Source organism: Dipodomys spectabilis, unplaced genomic scaffold (genome assembly GCF_019054845.1).
Source record: "Dipodomys spectabilis isolate Male_0828 unplaced genomic scaffold, ASM1905484v1 ptg000138l, whole genome shotgun sequence".
NCBI classification, from domain to species: Eukaryota; Metazoa; Chordata; class Mammalia; order Rodentia; family Heteromyidae; genus Dipodomys; species Dipodomys spectabilis.
In genome coordinates, this window is record NW_024870815.1 from 14,882,449 (window position 1) to 14,901,988 (window position 19,540).

Sequence of the window (19,540 nt, forward strand, 5' to 3'; positions counted from 1 at the left end):
TGCTTCAGACATGATTTGAGGAGCTGAGCGGAAGAAGGGGGAAGAGAAATGCTCAGCCTGAGAACATTACAGGTGGCCTTTTGACACCGAGGGCACCCTTCATGGAGCAGAATGCAAGTTGGGATTGCAGAGGACATGGATAGAAACATCACTAACTTTCACTTCATCCAATTGTAGGAAAGCAGGATGCCAGACATCTTTGTCACTTTTCAACTCTTTGCCCTGACTTCACAGAAACTCACATTAGGAAGCAGTTGTTACAGACAGACAAACTCTCAGGATAAGAAGTCGGAATTTCCAAATCTGGTGAAACAGTAGACAGGATTTTTTTTTTTTAATTTAGAGATAGGGAAAAGGGGAGGGGTTAATCCACAGACCATCTGAAGCTTCTGTGGTTGACAAGGACTCCTTTTCATGCTTCTAACTGGGTGCAAAGGGGTGGAGGTAGGGGTAGGGTGCCAAAACTTGGGCTCATCAGTTACTTGATGCATCTGAGTTGGAAAACATTTAGCTCTGAGATGGAATTCATTTAATCATGCTGACTCAGTGGTGACCAAAAGTTGTGAACCCTTGGGAGCCAGGAATTCCCAACATGATGTGGTAATACATTTCACAGCCTGGGCTTCAGATCTCCAGGAACCTGGCTGAGAAACTAAAGACAGAGATTCAGTATTCTAAACTTTCTCCATAACAAAGACCCGGCCTTCCAAACACATTGAAAACAAGGAACCCCAATGAGTGCCCTCAACCTCACACAGACTCCTTTTCATTTCTGTTTGTTCCATAAGGTCAGGAGGTTAATGAAAATACACTCATAATTCTAAAGCTGAAGCCAAGCAGGAATATTAGATTTTCACTTGAGTCTGAACATGCAATCTGGGAATGAAGAAAAGCCCAGGTACTTCAACATCTTAAATTCTGTCCACATTTGCTTGGGTAGGTCTCGATGCTTATAAAATGGGCAAGTGCTTAAATGATCACCCTACAAGTGAAACTGGGAGTGCACATTGGATCTCAGTTCAGACTCTAATAGAACATGTCAGCATATTGCACTGGGGATGAAACTAGAGCTGAGATCTGAATGTTTCATCTTTTATTAAGTAGTTCCCTGCTCCCTTTTCCTGAACCCTCCCTCTTCTACCCGTGTATTGTTGGATTTTATTTTCACACTCTTTATGTAGAGTACTCTCATCCTTAAGAATGGACCTGTGAATACACAACATTTCTCTTTGAGTCAATGAAAAATAGCTACTCATTTCCAAGGGCATCATCCACTACCATTGCAAGAAATAGTTCACTCTTAGGAAGTAACTTCTAGGGCAAATAGAGTAAGATAATCCTTTGATTGATGGGTGCTACTTCACATTCTCCTCTCAAATCGGATCACTCCCTCTGAAGAAATGGCTCCCAGGAAAAGTAAACTGAAGACAAACCAACTGGAAAAGATGCTTTTTTTTTCCTGTGAAGGTTTTCTCTACAGCTTCAAAAGAAATGTAACTTAATCATTTGTTTTGACCCAAGAGGAACAGAACTTATTTTGAAGATTTAAACAGACATCAAAAAAGGTAAACAAAAAGTCTGGGGTTCCCAAATGCTAAAGCTGAAAGGAGTTAGTCTGAAAACTTGAGTTCTAACTCAGCGTTTATTTTCATTGGAAGATAGTGGAAATCATATATAAATCTTGGACAATACAAGTTCTTTTTGCCTGGCAAATGTCCACATGAATCTGTTAACCTCTAAATATAGAACAGCATTTTTTTTAAAATAGAAAGACAAGGTGATATGGCAGTTAATTAGCAACCAATACTGTAAACTACAGTAGATATAAAGTTTTATATAAATTAATTGCCATTATAAAAAGGCAACTGCTTTGCCTAAGAAGGTACAAAAACTGGCAACTTTCATAAATATAACAAGAAGCTAAGTGAAGAAATACATAACAGACTGTTTTTCCTATATAATATTTGAATATGCAAACTAAGACACCTGTGGCACTTTCCACAAAAGTCAGAAAAAGACACACACTCACACACACACACACACACACAAACACACACACACACACAACACCCCTTTACCCACCCCTCACCCAGCCAGGCTCAACCTTCCCACTCGTGGATTTCCAAAACATAGCAAAAATCTAGGGTTACAAGGACAGGATGCTGTGCAGAAGCAGCAAGATCGGAGCTCTCTGGCTCTGATCTGCTAGACAAAGAAGGAGCCTTATTGACAGTTGTAAAGCATTAGGCGTCAGACAGAAACTTGTCAAAAACAGCTGTTGTTGGGTACTGATTGATAATGTTTTCATTCTGACGGCTGAGTCGCTGCAGACAGTCGTGGGGCTGTGGAGAAGCCCATCATTGGCGAGCACATGAACACACAGAAAAAGGGAAGTCATTTAACAGATGGCTGAAGAGCACTCAGCCACGGTATCTTCAAAAGACAACATTCTCCATTTAATGAACTTGCAGGGAAAGCAAAGGCCTGAAAAATCACTTCTTTCTTTCTTCCTTTTTTTCCTTAGAAGATGAAACATAATAGGACAAAATAAAAACAGGCATTGTATAGTTGGTCATCAGGATACAAATTTTGTGCTGCTCACAGATTATTACAATGTTCACGATACTCAAGGATATGGCAGACAAAACGTTATATGAATCTATATGGATCCGTTTCTGATCCATGTTCTTTTTAAAAAGAAAACAAATTTTAGTAAGTGTTGGATGTTTGAAAAAAAAGGTAAAGATCTCATTGAAATCCATTGGCAAGATGAAATGAAAAAAACTTGTGTCTGAATGGTGTGAAGGGTTTGAAATGTGTTCTAAAGAGAATGACGAGTGTTCACCTCACAGACAGAGTGCCAGTCCGTGGGATTTAGACACAGGTCTATGGTATCTAAAAATTACAAACATTTCTTTATTGCCCAGATGTAGGGAGCATATTCTATCGGTTAGCTACTTTTAATAAGTGGTCAAAAGCTTACAAAATGTGCCAAAGAATATCTCATCTATGAACTTTCATTTCCATAGATGATTCTTGATTTAAAAAAGGTCAAAGGTGCTAAACCTTACTAAAACTGTACATTTGTCTCTACATAGTTTTATCACTTAAATTAAATGGAAAAATTACTTCCAAAAAGCTGAATCAAGGCCCTCAAATTATTTATTTGCTGTAGGCCCATTTTTAAGGGCACATTGAAACCCCTGAAAATAGAGGTTTATGACAGAAATACTGATAGACCTTTAAGTATTAGCTGGAGGCTTTGGCAGACTCCACTCAACTACATTATCATTTAATGCATAAATATACAGATGATTCTGTTTTTGATATCTTTGTCAAATCTGTGCCAGCTTAAACCCTAACCAGTATAAATTATAATTTGTTTGGCTGATTTAAAATTTTTAATTATTATTTTAAAAATTATTTTCTCTATTTCAATCAAACATTTCAAATTCTTAGAAAAAGATACCTATATTAAGATGTGATCAAATGTAATCAGTGGTGCATGCACTGTGCCTACATTTCCTCCAACTTTCAGAAACTGAAATAATGTCCTTGTCTCTTAAAAAAGAAGGAAAGAATAAGCCTGCTGAGGGAATCAAGGAGAGATTATGCATCTGGTCTTGAAATTCTTCAAAGCTAATTTTGCTATGGTCAGATATTCCTTTATTATCAAATTATTAATGGAAATTTCTGGTGTTTATTAATTTTTTGCTCATAAAAATACAAAATCAGTATACAAAGAAAAACCCTACCAAGAAAAGGTAAAATAAAGTTGTTGTTTTTTTTTAAACAGAACAACCCAAGCTTCTAAGAGATCATGAAAATGACAAATATATAATGTGGAGTCTCAGAACAAAATTCCAAAATTCCAATCCCAAACCCAGGGATCATTAGTCATCAAGGTATCTGAGTCTTTCTGAGCTCTTCATAAAGAATCTGATTTCTGCGAGCCATGAGTTCCATCCATTTTAGCATGAGGTGTCGAAAGATGCTCAGAATGACAGAAGGAAGAGACATGCAGTGAACGCATAGTGGTAAACAGAGAATAAATTCTCTCTCAGTAGTGTGTACTTGACGTTAATGCCGATAGTAATTCACCTGATTTACAGAATATTCACTTTAATAGAGAGATGAGGGTCTGAGAAAAAAGATTTAGAAGCCATGATAATCTTGATACCAAAAATGAAATGACCACGAGAAACTAACACAATAGGTTCAAGACTTTTTGGGAACCTATCTTCTTTGCCAGACTTCACATTCTCATGGCTTCATGGTCTTTTTCTTCTAACAAATTTATCAGCTGAGAGAAGCTGTCTTTCAGTGCGTTCATGTCATCCAGGGAGCAGGGCTGCAGAATCCAGCGTTTTCCACGTGCGAGAGGTTCAAGTTCAAAATACTTTTTGATCTAAAGGGAGGAAGAAGAGGAATATGTCATTAATGATCCAGACTCTTTTTCATACCCAACGAGGTGCATTTCATAGAGAAACTGCATCAATTAGATGCTGATCACAGCTGTCTTTATAACAGGGGTTGTATGTTGTGATTGGGGAGTGTTTTCTTTAGGAGCCGGTGAACTGTTTGCAAGTCATCATACACTCAGCAGCATGGGAGTTCTTACGAAGTCTGAGAAAGAATTATATGCACTAGGTATGGCACAGGGCAAAATTAAACTGAAGACATGAAAAAAACTAAACTTAATTAAAATAATGCGGGCAGAGTAGCTTTCACTAACTGACCCAACAACTTAGTGAATTGCTGACAATCTATAGATTCTATCAGTGAACTAAGGTAATTATATTGATCTTCAAGCACATATATTAAAAAGAATCTAATTTTGATCATCTTATTTTCTCATGTCTATGTCTGATATAGGACAGTTTCTCCTAAGAGGGAAGATAAAAATTGGATATGTTGGTGTGTGTGCACATGTATGTGCAGGAGTATAAGTTAACATTAAATTATGTATCTATACATGCATAATCTCCCAAATTTTTACTCAATCCTAAATCTTCTGGGAGGAAAAACACCAAGATTTTACAAAAGGTATATGAAGGGATGCATATGCTATCTTGAAAACCTTTCACTTAACAGCCAATCACAAGTTGCTCTTATTGTACAGGATAGGATACCAACTTTTGGTTGTAAATCACTATCAGATTTTTAGGATTGCTAATAATAGTAATCATCTTCTCTCAAAGGTATGATAAGGTACAAGGTATATAAAGTTCCTCATTTACACATTAAAAAAAACCCCACCAACATACAAAAACAGAACTTTGTACTTTACCACCCAGCAAGGTTTAACAAAAATTTTATGCCATTCACAACTGGGGTTTCATTTTGCATGTGTCATCATAAGCACCAGACTACTGCTAATAGCAGATACACCATAGAATGGTGTTCATAGATCTGTACTTTTTTTTTCCATGAGCAAGTAAGTATACGTAAGAGATACAAAACCCTATGCCAGAAAAACACTAACATTTTATAATTCAAAGGTCCTTTTATGCATGCCTGTAAATTGACAATGAGTACTTTAAAAAAGAAAAAAGCCTGTGAGTATTGAAGGACTTTCATTAATTCTGGCTCTGAAGACAATGAGGATCTCATTGGTAGATCAGAGAATAGAGCCACAACCTAGGAACAATTTTTACACCAACATATTGCACAAATCATGTTATAAAGTTTCTTGCTCATTGCAAATACCTCCAAGAGAATCTGAAACAACTCGCGTGGTAAGTGCAGTGTCAGAGACCAGCTGTACCCCACAAAGAAAGGAACTTCCCGTCACTGGCTTCAGGAGGATGAAGAAGTGGCTGGAGGACAGGTAGGGACCAGTGTTTAAGAGGAGTGGGCTGTGCAAAACGGCATCACTGAGAGATCACCTTGTTTTTCCACTCAATGTCTTCTCAGATTATACCACTGAGCCCAGGAATCAGGACTGCCAGGCTCGGGAGGTGATCTGGTATTTGATTGGTAGTATTTCTCATCAGATGAAAACCATCAGTGTATAATATCTAAAATTTGTCACATGAAGGAAATTGGACTTGTACTCATTTATAACCTCAAATCCCAAACAACAAGCATTGCTAGTAACTGGTAGTACAGGTAAACAAAAACTTCCACTGAGATTACAAAAATAAAAAACAAGACAAACAGCAAGCCAGTAGGTACATTTCATTAGCAATACTTCTGCCAATGGAATCATTGAATCCTGGCTGTGCATTTCCAGTTAGTTTGAAAATGCTGCTAGATTGAAATAGTTATACAAGGTATTAGCCTTCTGCAAAATTTTGCATTAGTTATAGACACAAAACCTAGTAAGGTTTAGCTATTCCTGAGGCAGGTTTCTAAGCAACTGAAAGTACAGTTGATCATGAAGGAAAATAAAGATGTCTAAAAGCAGATGCAATCCAGTCCCATTGACTACTCAACAGGAGAAGGAGATACAAGGTGTGATGACAGGGTGGTCACTCAGATAAAGGCGCCCCGTGGTGTTAAGCTGACAAACATGGCTGAGTAACCTGAGATTTTAAGATCAGTAATTAAGTGGATATACCTAACCCTGTAGTATACTTATCTCCCCTTGCCCCCTATATCTGATGGCTTCTATACAATTTATAATTTCAATTTTAAAACAAGATTTGACATTCCACAGATACTCATGTCCAGACAGTGACTCTGTTGTTGGAACATAGGTTCTTGTGATCAGGAGTTTCATGTTTTACAACATGAGGGCTACAGAATAACACAGAGTTATGTATAATGAAGGTTTCATATTCTTAATGCCAACTGTTTCTTTTTAGGATAACATTTTGATATTAACCTGAACTTCAAATTTTACTTCTCTAGAAACACTACAATATAAATAATTCACAGTCAGACTTGAATTGCCTTTATCACTCTGTCCTTGTGTGGACGGACTGATGTTCAATTTCAAAGAATGTAAGCTTGACCAACATAAATAATACCCTCATAGCTAATGTTTCTTTTAAATAATTGCCAGTAATGCAAGCAGTCACTTTTTGTCGAGGTAATTTTTTTTTTTATCCAGACAGAAATGTGAAAATATGAGCAAATGAAGCTAAGTCTTTAGAATATTTTGAACATTTTATCAGCTGCTTAAATGTCGTGTTTAACTGGAAAGGACTGGAATAAAGAGACGGTGATTCTTTCGCATTGGCACTTGGGGGAATGACATTAAAATACAGCTGCCTGGCAACCTGTGGTCATTGATCTATTTTAGGGACAGCCACGGAGAGTGGGTATTTGTTAGTAGCCATGTGTCCACCCTAGAGATAGGAAAACAAAGCCACTGTAAGTAGCTAACCTATTTCAGCTGTGCCATCAGAGCCCTGCCTCACTTGGGCTATTGCGAGATGATTTGCATTACCGCATTCCATTATTCACACATCGGATTGACTGTAAAGTCTTAATATAACAGAAGTGGCACCACCCCCATTGTGGCTAATGTTTGTAGCAGCTGTTCAACCTGTGAGACATTACATATCACAGGGGACCAACTCACTGGGTAAGACACGTCTGTCCTGTAAGTTTCCTTGAGTAGTGAAATAATAAGATAATGCTTCCTTAGTTAGTGGTTCGCTAACAGGATTGGAATGATACTCACTCAGTCCCTTCAGTTAGGATCCCAAACTTTTACTTTCAATTCTTGTCAATCTACCGTGATGAAATTTTATAGAAGCCACATGAATAATTTCTGCCTGTAATAACTGGGTCTATACTTTTTAAAAAATCTGCAAACCTATTCTTATGCATAATGATAAACGACTTGTCTTTCCGGTTTTCGTTATTAAGTCATGTAAGTAATATGTGTGTGTGTGTGTGTGTGTGTGTGCGCGCGCGCATGTGCATGTGTAAGTGTACCCAAAGGTGACCTAGTTTTCTTTAAGCACTTTAGAGATCTGGGGATAGAGTAGGGATGAGTTGAGAAGGGGGATAGAAGAGTACATAAGGGTTTGCTCAGTGTTTTATGTGAAAGAGTTAGAATCTAAGCTCTGATACTATAAACAGAGCTTTAGCCCACATGAGTGTGTGGCAAGACAAGACAATACAAAGGTGATGGTGTGAGACAATTTTTTTGTTGTTGGTGTTGGTCATGGGGCTTAAACTCTGGGCCTGGGCACTCTCCCTGAGCTCTTCAGCTCAAGGCGAGTACTCTACCACTTAAGCCACAGCGCCACTTCCAGTTTTCTGGTGGTTAACTGGAGATAAGAGTCTCAAAGACTTTTCTGCCCAGGTTGGCTTTGAAACATGATCCTCAGATCTCAGCTGAGTAGCTAGGATTACAGGTGTGAGCCACTGGCGCCCGGCAGTTTTTATTTTTTTAAACTGTGGATGCTGTGCTGTGCATTACTGAACACAACACCTCTACTTCTAGTGAACTAAATGCCATTAGCACTAGTGATTGCTGAAGTTCCTCCTCCCATGTCTCAAACATCACCTGCCCTGCCCTGTTGGGAACTGTTGCTTTAGCCCTTGTGAAATACAGGTACCACTCTCACATTTCTGGACCATTCAAGGTCTTTATGACTATCCTTTGCCCAGACTCCCTGAGCCCTATGAATAACCCACATCCACATATTTCCTTGTGAAAAATCAGCAGAACGTGTGTCCTTCCTTAAGCTTTCGGGAAGTTGTGGCAGATGTTGGTAGAATCCAGAGCAGTTTAAGGAACTCTGGAAATTTTCCTTTTGAAGGTTGACTACTCATAACTTCTTCTTTTTTTTTTTTATTTAATTTAATTTTATTTGTGAACATACTGTACAGAGGAGTTACAGTTACATGGGCAGGATAATGTGTACATTTCTTACCAAGCATTGCAGCCTCCTCCTTTGTTTACCCTTCACATCCCTTCCCAGCCTCCCCCCTCGCCCCCTAATCCCAATCCTTCTCCTTCCCCCCCTTCTCCCCCCCCCCCCCCCCCCGCACCAACGTTGTAAAGCTCGTTTTGGACATGACAACTTGTACTTCTCATTGTTGCAACAGGTCCACCTGTATCCTTAAACAACTGGTTTTTCCCCATCTCCTCCACAAGTTATACTGACATCAAATATAGTGAAAGCAGGGGTTATACTGTGGGGGAGGGACATACAAAGCAACAAAGAGGTAATGTTATAAATGTGTTAGAAACACATGCATGAAAGAAAAAAACATTAAAATACACATCTAAGGGTTCATTTTCCTGACATCACCTTATCTGACCTTTTCCGCTTGACTCATACATATACTAGATATTACAAATAAGGGAAACCATGGGACCTACGTTTCTTTGGGCCTGGCTTACTTCACTTAATATAATTTTTTCCAAGTTTTTCCATTTCCTAACAAATGGGGCAATGTCATTCTTTCTGATGGAGGCATAGAATTCCATTGTGTATATTTACCACATTTTCTTGATCCATTCATCTACTGAGGGGCATCTGGGTTGGTTCCATATCTTAGCTATACTCATAACTTCTTTCATAAGCCCATCATGTCTGAAAGGAGACTAGTGAGTGAAGGCAGTAGGCGAAGGCAGCAGGGGTGTGCTCTAAACAAGTCATGGTGCCTGTTGGCTCTATGTAATGTGTAGGGCTCCACTGGGCAAAGGAGGATTCCATAAAACTGTGAAAAGCACCCCACCCAGAAACAGTAACAAGCCAGGCCACAGCACTGTCTTTATCATTTGTATTAAGACTACAAGATCTCATCTCCAAGACTTCTGAGTCATTGCGAAAACTATTAGAATCTCTACTTACTAAGGGCTTTTCTACTCATTTTTTAGCATTCTGACTACATTCTCACTGGAGATAAGAAAAGTACTGGTTCAAATACAGTAAGTCTGCCTTGTTTGTGAATTTATTATACACACTTTTGACTAAAAACAGTCAAAAATAATAAAATCAAACCAAAAGAAACTTCAAAAACAAAAAGTTTCTATTCCCAGCTCACATTCAGCCCCGAGTCAGTCTCGTAATAGCAGTTGTGTTTAAATTGTTTCTTAGCCCGTAAGTTCATGAAAATAAACCTCCCAAAAATATAAGGTACTTCAAAAGGAAAGTAAGAGTTCGTGTGCATAATTAAAATGATAAAGTGAAAAATTTAGATTTGTTGAAAGTCCTCTCTCTGCACTCCTTTTATTATTATCATTATTATTATTAAGTATCTATATAAAGCGGTTTCAGTTCAACATGTCAGTTTATGAGTATATGTCTTTTTTCCCTCTTTGCCTTAACTTGTTTTTATTTAGGAGTAAAGATGAGGAGGTGGGAGTGGGGGTTGGGATGGGGATGCCATTGAGAATTCAATGTAGCCAAGTGTCAGTGGCCCATGCCTGTAATCTTAGCTACTCTGGAGGATGAGATCTAAGGATTACAGTTTGAAGCCAGCCCAGGCAGGAAAGTTTGTGAGACTCTCATCTTCAATTAACCACCAAAAAGCCAGAAGTAGAGATGTGGTTCATGTGGTAGAGTGCTAGCCTTGAGCTAAAACATTCAGGGACAGTGCCCAGCCCCTGAGTTCAAGCCCCAGGACCAGCATAAAAAGGAAGGCAGGAAGGCAGGAAGAAGGAAGGAAGGAAGGAGGAAGGAAGGAAGGAAGGAAGGAAGGAAGGAAGGAAGGAAGGAAGGAAGGAAGGAAGGAAGGAAGAAAGGAAAGATTCAATGTATATACTACAAACTTAAGAAAAGAATGGGAAACTGTGCACTGGAGGCTCATATTCGGGAGGCTGAGGATCAAGGTTCAAAGCTTATTCAAGACAGGAAAGTCAGTGAGACTCACCTCCAATTAACTACTAGAAAACCAGAAGTGAAGCTGTGGCTCAAAGTGGTAGAGTGCTAGCCCAGAAAAATTCTAGGACAGTGACTGGGCCCTGAGTTCAAGCCCCATGACTGACCAGAAGAAAGAAAAAGAAAAGTAAGGGAAGGGGTGGGTGGGGTGAGAATGTTAAAAGGGGTGACACTGATCAAGATGTACTACATTTATAAAGTGCTTTGTTAAATAGTAACTCCTTTGTACAACTACTTAAAGATATAATAAAAGGTGCATGCCTTTAGTAGATGTTGGGCAGTGTATGGGAAGGATAAGTCAAGCCACTATAGTATACTACTGAACTCTTTGCATCCCGAGCATGCATTGCTTTTTCTCATGATGGTCTCCTTGCAATTATAGATCCATGGATCTCTACTGTAGAGAGGATTCTGATGATCTAGAAGAATTGTGAGGTCATGGAATTCAGTCTGGTAAAAAGGATTATGACAGGGGCTGTGGGGGAGATTTCATAAGTAGAAGCACAGTCTTTCTCCATCTCTGGAAAAGGGATGGTTCTCATGAGGGAGTCTCAGCTGACAATTTCAGCTCTGTCAAACCAACATTGACAGGCTAGTTGTGAATGCAGCTCATGGATGAAGATCTCAAAACCAAAAAAGCAGGAAAGAGGTATACTTGGATAGGGTTTGATGGGCAGAAGGGCATCTTGAAGGATAATTCAAGGGAACTTGAACCCATTACTGCATTCCTGGAAACGTATACATGTTTGTTGCATAGCTAGTATTTTCAAGAACTCTTATCAATAAGTTTTGTTGTTGTTTTTTGTCATGGGTTCAATCCTGCTTGAATATACTAGACAAATTCTCTATCACCAAGCCACACCTCCAACCCTAAAGAAAGGTTTTTGAGATAGGGCCAGAAGAGACTGTAATGTTGTAGAATCTTTTCCTATAACATTTAACCTTCAACAATCTTTAAAAAGGAGCACGAGTTTCCTCATTTACATCCTGGCTTCGTACTTGCATCTTACAGCAGATATTGTATCTATGAGAGACACTTGTACTGATACTTGTAACTATGCATATTGATAATATTCTGGGGCCCATTGACATGGGGCTAGTTAATACTTGTGTTCATTCTCTTCTTCAACTCAGGTTCAAGGATGGCAAATCGTAAGTCATGAAATCAGCCATGATTTGGTGTTTTCAGACCAGAAAAATCTGCCAAGTACATCCAACAAGTTCTTTTTACTCCCAGAGAGTAGGTTGTTAAGCAGTTGCCAGCACACCAGAGTTTACACATCTTGCCTTTGGCTGCCTTAATTACAGAAGCTCTGGAGTATGCTTAACTTGGTAACCTTCACCAAAGTCAGAGAGAACTTTGCCCACCCTGTGGCTCCAGGATAGGTCTAGAGATAAAGTGGCAGGACATCATTAAGATTCTTCCACAGTGCATTCTTGGCAGCTTGTTCAAAGAAAGGTTAGTGCAGAGAGTCACAGCAGCTGTTCCTCTTTCCATTGTACTGCTTGCAAGATTTTTGAAATCCCCAAGAAAGGTACTAAATATGTCATTAAGGTCAGAAATAAATAATACAAATGAAACCACTATACAATGGTCCCAAAGGTATTGCACAGAATAGAGATTATTTACTGAGTCATAACAAGGACCAGGAAATGACTGCTTGATGTTAACCAAAATGTGGGAATGCATGTATATAATAGACTGTAATAAGCTTTGCATAAGCTGGATTCTTTTCTAAGCAAACTGAAGCTCAGTGCAGTCTACCTGACCTTGGAATAATTAAAAACCAGACAAATGACTACATGTTATTATGCCTCACCCCCACTAGAAGGCTTCTTTCCAGTTAGTAACTCTGATGCATACAGGATGGTGGATGTTGGGAGAACAGTTCTACAGAAACCCAGTCTTCCATTGCAAAGGGGAATGCAGCATATTCCAAGTTAGTCAAACCAAATGCTCCCAGTAGGAGCTAAGATCTGACAAGCATTCCCATTTTTGCTTAATCTGCTAATCTATACATGCAGCAAATTTTTTTTTCTCTCTCTCTGGCAAGCCTGAGGGACTTGTTCTCTTCTTGTATCCAAAAAACTTGCTTCTCAAGTACTTGAAAGCATAGTAGGTTTGGATGTCTCTTGTCTTGAGGGACTAATGGAAGATTCGTAGTGTCCCCTTTTGTGCACCAGCCTCTCCAGTCCTCTCCAGCCCCAAATGATTCTGCTGACTTTTGCCTCCTCTATCCCCAAAGTGGAAGAATCAGCCTTAAAAAAATCCCCTCTTTCTCATCTTTTAAGACCCAGTATCATTCTATCACCTTAAGAGGGAACCTTCATGTATTGCAAAAACTTTTAAAATGAGAAGGGACCTCAGTCACAGTAGCCTTTTTGGGCACAGCCCTCAGACACCATAAATGCCCTGTAAAATAAGAGAAATTTTATTGAAAGAGAGCATGCTCATTCACTGGAGTATTAACTATGGCCACTTTCATGCTACTGCAGCAAACTTGGGTAATTGCTAGAGATGCGGCATGTCCCACAAAACCTACAATATTTACTACCTAGACCTTTACAGAAAGGAAAAAAAAAAGCCAAAGAAGAAGAAGAGGAGGAGGAGGAGGAGAAAAGCCAGCTTCTAGCCTAAAGTATTCTGCAGCTCTCCTCTTTGCACAGCAGGGAGGCACAGGGGAACCCTAGGAACTTGGGAGGGATCTGGGGCACCAGGCTTTCTGGGACTCAGTTTGACCTCAGCTTGCTACACTACCTCCTCCTCACTTTGGCTCACACTTTAGTGGGACAGAAAATTTGCCTCTTCCAAACTGGCCAAGCTCCAGTTATGAAGTCAGATGCTTAAATTATAGTCTAGCAAGCAGGAGGGTCATCTCTCCACAAAGCTATATTTTATTTACTTTCTGTTTGGCTACCCCCCCTCCGCCTGCCCTGACCCCCACCATGTAGAGACTTCCTACATGCCACAAGCATTAGCCAGGTCCCCTAATAATATATGCCACTAGGCATAGGGTCTGTGACATATCAGTTTGAGGTTTCTCATGTCCTTTAAAAACACTAATTATTCTTACTTTGCAGTTTTAAAAGGGAATATATAGCCAGGCACTAGTGGCTCACGCTAGCTACTCTGGATGCTGAGATCTGAGGATCATAGTTCAAAGCCTGTTGGGGCAGGAAAGTCTGAAACCAAAAAAAAAACAAAAACAAAAAAAAAACCCCGAGGGAGAGCTGTGGCTCAAGTGGTAAAATGCTAACCTTGATCAAAACAAGTTCAGAGACAGCACCCAGGCCATGAGGTCAAGCCTCAGGATTGGTATACACCACACACAAAAAAAGGGGGAATATATAATTTGTTACATTTATATCACTTAAAGTCTAGCTTTTCTAAAAGCTTTTATATTCAACTTACAAAAATCTTAATATTATACTTCTATTTCTATATATCTTTCAAATTTTAGCAGCTATGTTCATGAAGCCTGCAAATAGTCTGGGCCTATTTATAAATTATTCAGTCACTCATTTTATAACTCATTATGAATTGAATACATTTCTAACACCCTAGACATTTAGAATGGCTAACAATCAAAACATCCTCAAGTAGTAAGAATTTATTATTATTTTTAAATCACTTTATTCTTGAGTTAGCATATTATTGTAGCAAGAGGTTTCATCGCTGTATTTCCACACATGTACATAGCAGTTTGAATAACTCTCCTCCTCTGCCACATTCCTATCTTCACCTCCCTCCTCTCCTTTTTCAAGCAGCATTTGGTGGGTTTCATCATGCTCCTTTCATATATATGTATGTATATGTATACATTATGTACAGTGTCCTTCAATCCTCTTCACCCTTCAGTATCCTTCCCTTTCCCCCTCTTCTCCCTTTGATCCCTCTGGATAGTCTGTTTCTTGTTATACCCCATTACCATTACTATTATCCTCTTCCTCCTTATGTTAGGTCTATATTCCACAGGTAATATTTGTCTTAAGCTTGACTTCTCTAAACATGATGACAATATCCCAACATGATGTCCCCCAGTTCATTATAGTTTCTTGAAAATGACTTTTTGTTTTTCTTTATGGCTTGGTAGTAGGCCACTGTATGTTTGAGTGTGTGTGTACATTTAGAATGTTCGGTAAAATATCCTCGAGTAGTGGGATTTATCTTTTAAAATTATTATATTCTTGAGTTAGCAAACATTTGTAGTATGAAGGGGTTTCATTATAGATATATATTTGTACTATATGTGTATATATATGCATTCATGCATGTATATATGTATTCATTCTACATATACACATACACAAACATGTTTGTTTTTCATATGTTCATTCATCAGTTATTAGATACCTCAGCTGATTCCAGTTTGGCTATTGTGAGCTACAATAAACATGGGTTTACAGGTGTCTTTCTTGTATATTGATTTAGTCTCTTTCAGATAAATGACCAAGAGAGGGATGGTGGAGTTAGGTCTATTTTTAGTTTTTGGATGAATCTCCATACTGACTTCCATAAAAGCTGTACCAGTTTATAGTCCCACCAACAGTGTTTGAGGATTCTTTCCTTCTCATTCCCACCCACTGTCTTCTTACCAACATTTGTTGTTTGTTTTCTTGACAACTGCAATTCTCACTGAGGTGAGGTGGAATGTTATTGTAGTATTGATTTTGAGAACTGCCTAATTTGGTTTCCTATTTAATTGAATTGTGTCCTTTTGTTATTTAATTTTCTGATATCTTTGTATATTCTGAATATGAACCTTTTACCTGTTAAATAGCCAGCAAAGATTTACTCCCACTCTGTGGGTTGTCTTTTGATTCTATTTATTGTTTTTTGATGTGCAGAAATTTTAGTTCTTATAAATTTGTTACATTGAATTTATAAATTCCATCACTCATGTTTTGATATATTCTAAGTTCTGGTACTTTTCCACAGAAAGGGGTCATTTTAGAAATCACTTGCCCATTTTAAATCAGGAAAGAAAACTACCAGGTAACAGATATATAATATGTAACTTATGTACACGCCACAGATATGTTAAATTAAAATACTAAGACTAGAGGCTGATATTTTATCATTTTCATCTCACTAATTTTAAATCCTTTAAATGCTTTCTATCTCAAATGAGATGAGTTATCATTTCATACAACTTGATGTTTTCATATCACTAAACTTGATTGAGTTGGTTTACCTGAAATTTTTGGAGATAGTAACAATCAAGCCCTTAGGAAGAAATGGTTTCTGTGAGAACAACCACCTTATGTTCTTCATGCCTGGACACACATTATTATTTACATCGCTGTTTACTCATAGAATTTGATATATTTTCCTCAGTTCCAATATATTTTCATTACCTATGAGCTTTTTAGTTATATGAGCCATTCCCTTCACCTTATAAAGGAATTATAAATAATAATTTTTTTGGGGGGGGGAAGGTTTGGATTTGAACTCAGGGCTTTATGCTTTCTAGGATGGTGCTGTACCACTTGAAGCCTGTCCACAGCCCTACTTTTTTGCTAGTTATTTTGGAGATGGAATCTAGTTAACTTTTCTGCCTGAGCTGACTTCAAATTACAGTCTTCCAGATCTCAGCCTGCTGAATAACTAGGATTATAGACATAAGCCACAGCTCCTGGTTTATAAATTAATGACTTGAAATATCAAACCTCCACAGGTCTGTGGTCAATTTCATTTTCTATAGGATAATCTATAGATGTGGGTAATTTCTTTAATTTTTTTTCTTCTTTTGCCAGTCCTGGGGCTTGAACTCTGGTCTGGACATTGTTCCTGAGCTCCTTTTTGCTCAAAATGAGGGCTCTACCACTTGAGCCACAGCACTACTTCCAGCTTTTCTGAGTATTTATTGGAGCTAAGAGTCTCACTGAGTTTCCTGCCTGGGCTGACTTCAAACTGTGATCTTCAGATCTCAGCCTCTTGAGTAGCTAAGGATTACAGGCATGAGCCACTGGCGCCCAGATAATTTCTTTAATTTTTTTCATGTATATGAGTCCTTAGTTCTTTGAAGCACAGACAATAAAGAAATAATTTTGTATTCTCTAATGTATCGAGTAAAATGTTGGACACAAAAGGAATACTAATTTAGTTTAAAAAATGGGTTTGAAGAACTGAGCTATAATGAAAAAGGCAACAAAACATGTTCTACATTTCATCCCATCCCACATTAAAATGTCAGTAAAAGAAGGAAATTGAATATTGGAGCAAAGTTACCACTCTTTCTAATTAATCAGGCCAAAGTTTCATACAGGAGGTTGGATTTCATGAGCAGTTTCAAAACTGTAGGTCTAATTGGTTTAAACTCTATTACACATATGCCTACAGGCAGCTGCCATGAATTGTTTTGCAAATAGGAAAGTAAACAACCTATCAAGGAAAAGAGAACCACTCCAGAAATCTGAAAACCCATAGGACACTTAGGTTTTGAGCTAGTCCTTTAATCTGTGTCCAAACAAAGCATCTAATTTTTATCTCAGAGAATGGAAAGAGCTGACATATGCAAAAAGGAAAGCTCTGACATACTTGTTTCTGCATGCAGGTGCAGGCATCAGACTTTTCAATAACAATCTATAACATAGTCATTAATTACCAAGGCAGCCAGGCTTCAACAGCACACCATTTTTCTTCTCCTCAGTTCTCCTTTTCTCTCCTTCCTGTATTCATTTCCATTCCACCTCTTCAAAAGGACAGGCATTGTTGGCACCAGGCAGTTTTAGGATATTATTCTTGAGCCTGTATCTTTCATATTTGGGATAATACTCTTATAAGGATTCATCTCTGGTTCAAGAAAGCAAAATATCCTAAGCAGGAGGAAACCTACTTATCTATGAAAAAACTTTTTACCGGCAATAGAATACAGCTTTTTAAAAGGAGTTCTAGCTATATGTATGAGAGCTAGTCAAGTATGTACTAGACAGGAAAGGGAGTTAATGAGCGAAAGTCCCAAACACATATCAGAGACAACCAATTAGCTTGTCTGAAACTCAGGCTTGTAAAGCGATCAGCAACTTATAAAATGGTCTGCTACACACGAGTAAAATGTTGCTTAAATGGCTTGCTTAACTAGATGCAGTCACCATGAAATTGATTCTTTTAAGTTTTTTTTTTTTAATGTAATAGCCATTAACTGTGCATATTGAAATGGTTGGGGGTGGATGGGTAGATATCCTGGTATTACATAGTACAGGTTGAAGACGCATGTTCTCTGTTTTAGAAAGTTAAAGGGCATTGGAAAAAGTAAAACAACACATGATCTACCAACAGTTGTGTCTGCTTCTATAACTGAGCTGTAGCGGCACAATTAGATTATTTCCCGTCTGCTTTGCTGGAAGCTTAGGCTGGGATTGGTGATGTGCTCCCAGGACATTCCAATACTGAGAATTTATGTGTTTGTGTTGCAGAAAGCAGTGTTTTCTCACCAGAGCCTCTGCATGTGTAAAATGGCAGGAGAGGGAAGGAGGCCTTGAGCCTGGTATTTTTCAAATCCACCATTTATCTCAGAGGGAACATCAAATTTCTCCCCACCAAGACTTATTTTACAAAACATTCCAGGTACCTTGATGTCAGCTGACATATAAATGACAATTCCTGCTTCTAGTTCATAGTTTGAACTTTCTTAGAAATCTCTCGCACATATGAAAATGGGTTTTTGGCCATGCCTCACTGTCAGCATTGTCTGTACCACAAATACATTCTTATCGACTGCTACCTGATCAGACAAGGAGGGAATTAGGCTTTGATTTTGTTGTATAGAACTTCTATCTGTATTATTCTGTAATGTAACTCACTGAAACCGTGGTCTCGTGCAAAAGGGGTCTCTGATTCAACAAATATACATGAACAAATACATTCAGTAGCTAATGAGTTTTAAAGACACAAAAAGCTTTTTTTATATTTTCAATCACTTTTGGCTTTTGTGGTGGACAATCTGGGCCCGCTCTCAATCTTGCAGCTGTTGGATATGATAAAACAATAGGAGCAGTTGCAAATCAAAATATTACTATACGGACCCCAGATAAACATGTGTAATACTGGCCTTGTGGCACTATGGCAGCACTCTGTCCTAACAACGACAACACTTAGATGTTGGAACAGATTCAAATTCTTGGGTCTTAAACAGGAGACAGACAAATATGGCACGGCACACGTTGCTCGGCCGCCAATGGAGGGTGCCAATGGCAGAGATATTCAAGGGTTGTTCCTGTCAGCAGTTTGTCCTCTGGCTACAGCAAGAAGCCACCATGGAAACACTGAGGAGAAACGGAAAAACAGGAAGGTGTGGAGCACTGGGACAGGGGAAGGAGAAAAAGCTGATGACCACCTCTATAACATATCTGAGCAAGGGGGCATGGTAGCAAAGGGCCTGGTAACCAAATGCCGTGTTGTCGGTCATGGAGAGAGAATTTCCTTCCCTTCTGGCAATATAGGCAGGAGCCTAATATCCTGGCAAGTGAGAAATACGAGCTTGGAAAGAGGCTTGCAGGCAGTCTGAGGCAAGAAAAGCTAAGTGGTAATCTGTTCAAAGGAATTTTAGCCAAAGAAACCCACATAGGACTAGTTGAACTCAGTATAAAGCCTGTGAAAGACAAAATCTGGAGAACATTACAATCAGAAAGAGAACACCAGAAATGATGGTTCAAAAAGCCATTGACACAGCATTGTTAGTGTGGCTTTGGGCCCTAGCTGTCATCCCACAACCAGTTGGAGCCAGTAATTATCAACAAGGGGA

At 38.7% G+C, this 19,540-nt stretch overlaps 1 protein-coding gene across 1 annotated transcript in view; it reads right to left on the minus strand.

Moving 5' to 3' along the window:
* Nucleotides 1-1,623: 1,623 nt before the first annotated feature.
* The window catches only part of Arl15 (ADP ribosylation factor like GTPase 15), a 260,817-nt gene continuing 242,900 nt past the window's right edge, over nucleotides 1,624-19,540 (minus strand). Inside the window, exon 5 of the mRNA XM_042690537.1 lies at nucleotides 1,624-4,408. Within this exon, the coding sequence (XP_042546471.1) occupies nucleotides 4,256-4,408 (153 nt within the window). The 3' untranslated portion in view covers nucleotides 1,624-4,255. The remainder of the gene's footprint in view (nucleotides 4,409-19,540) is intronic.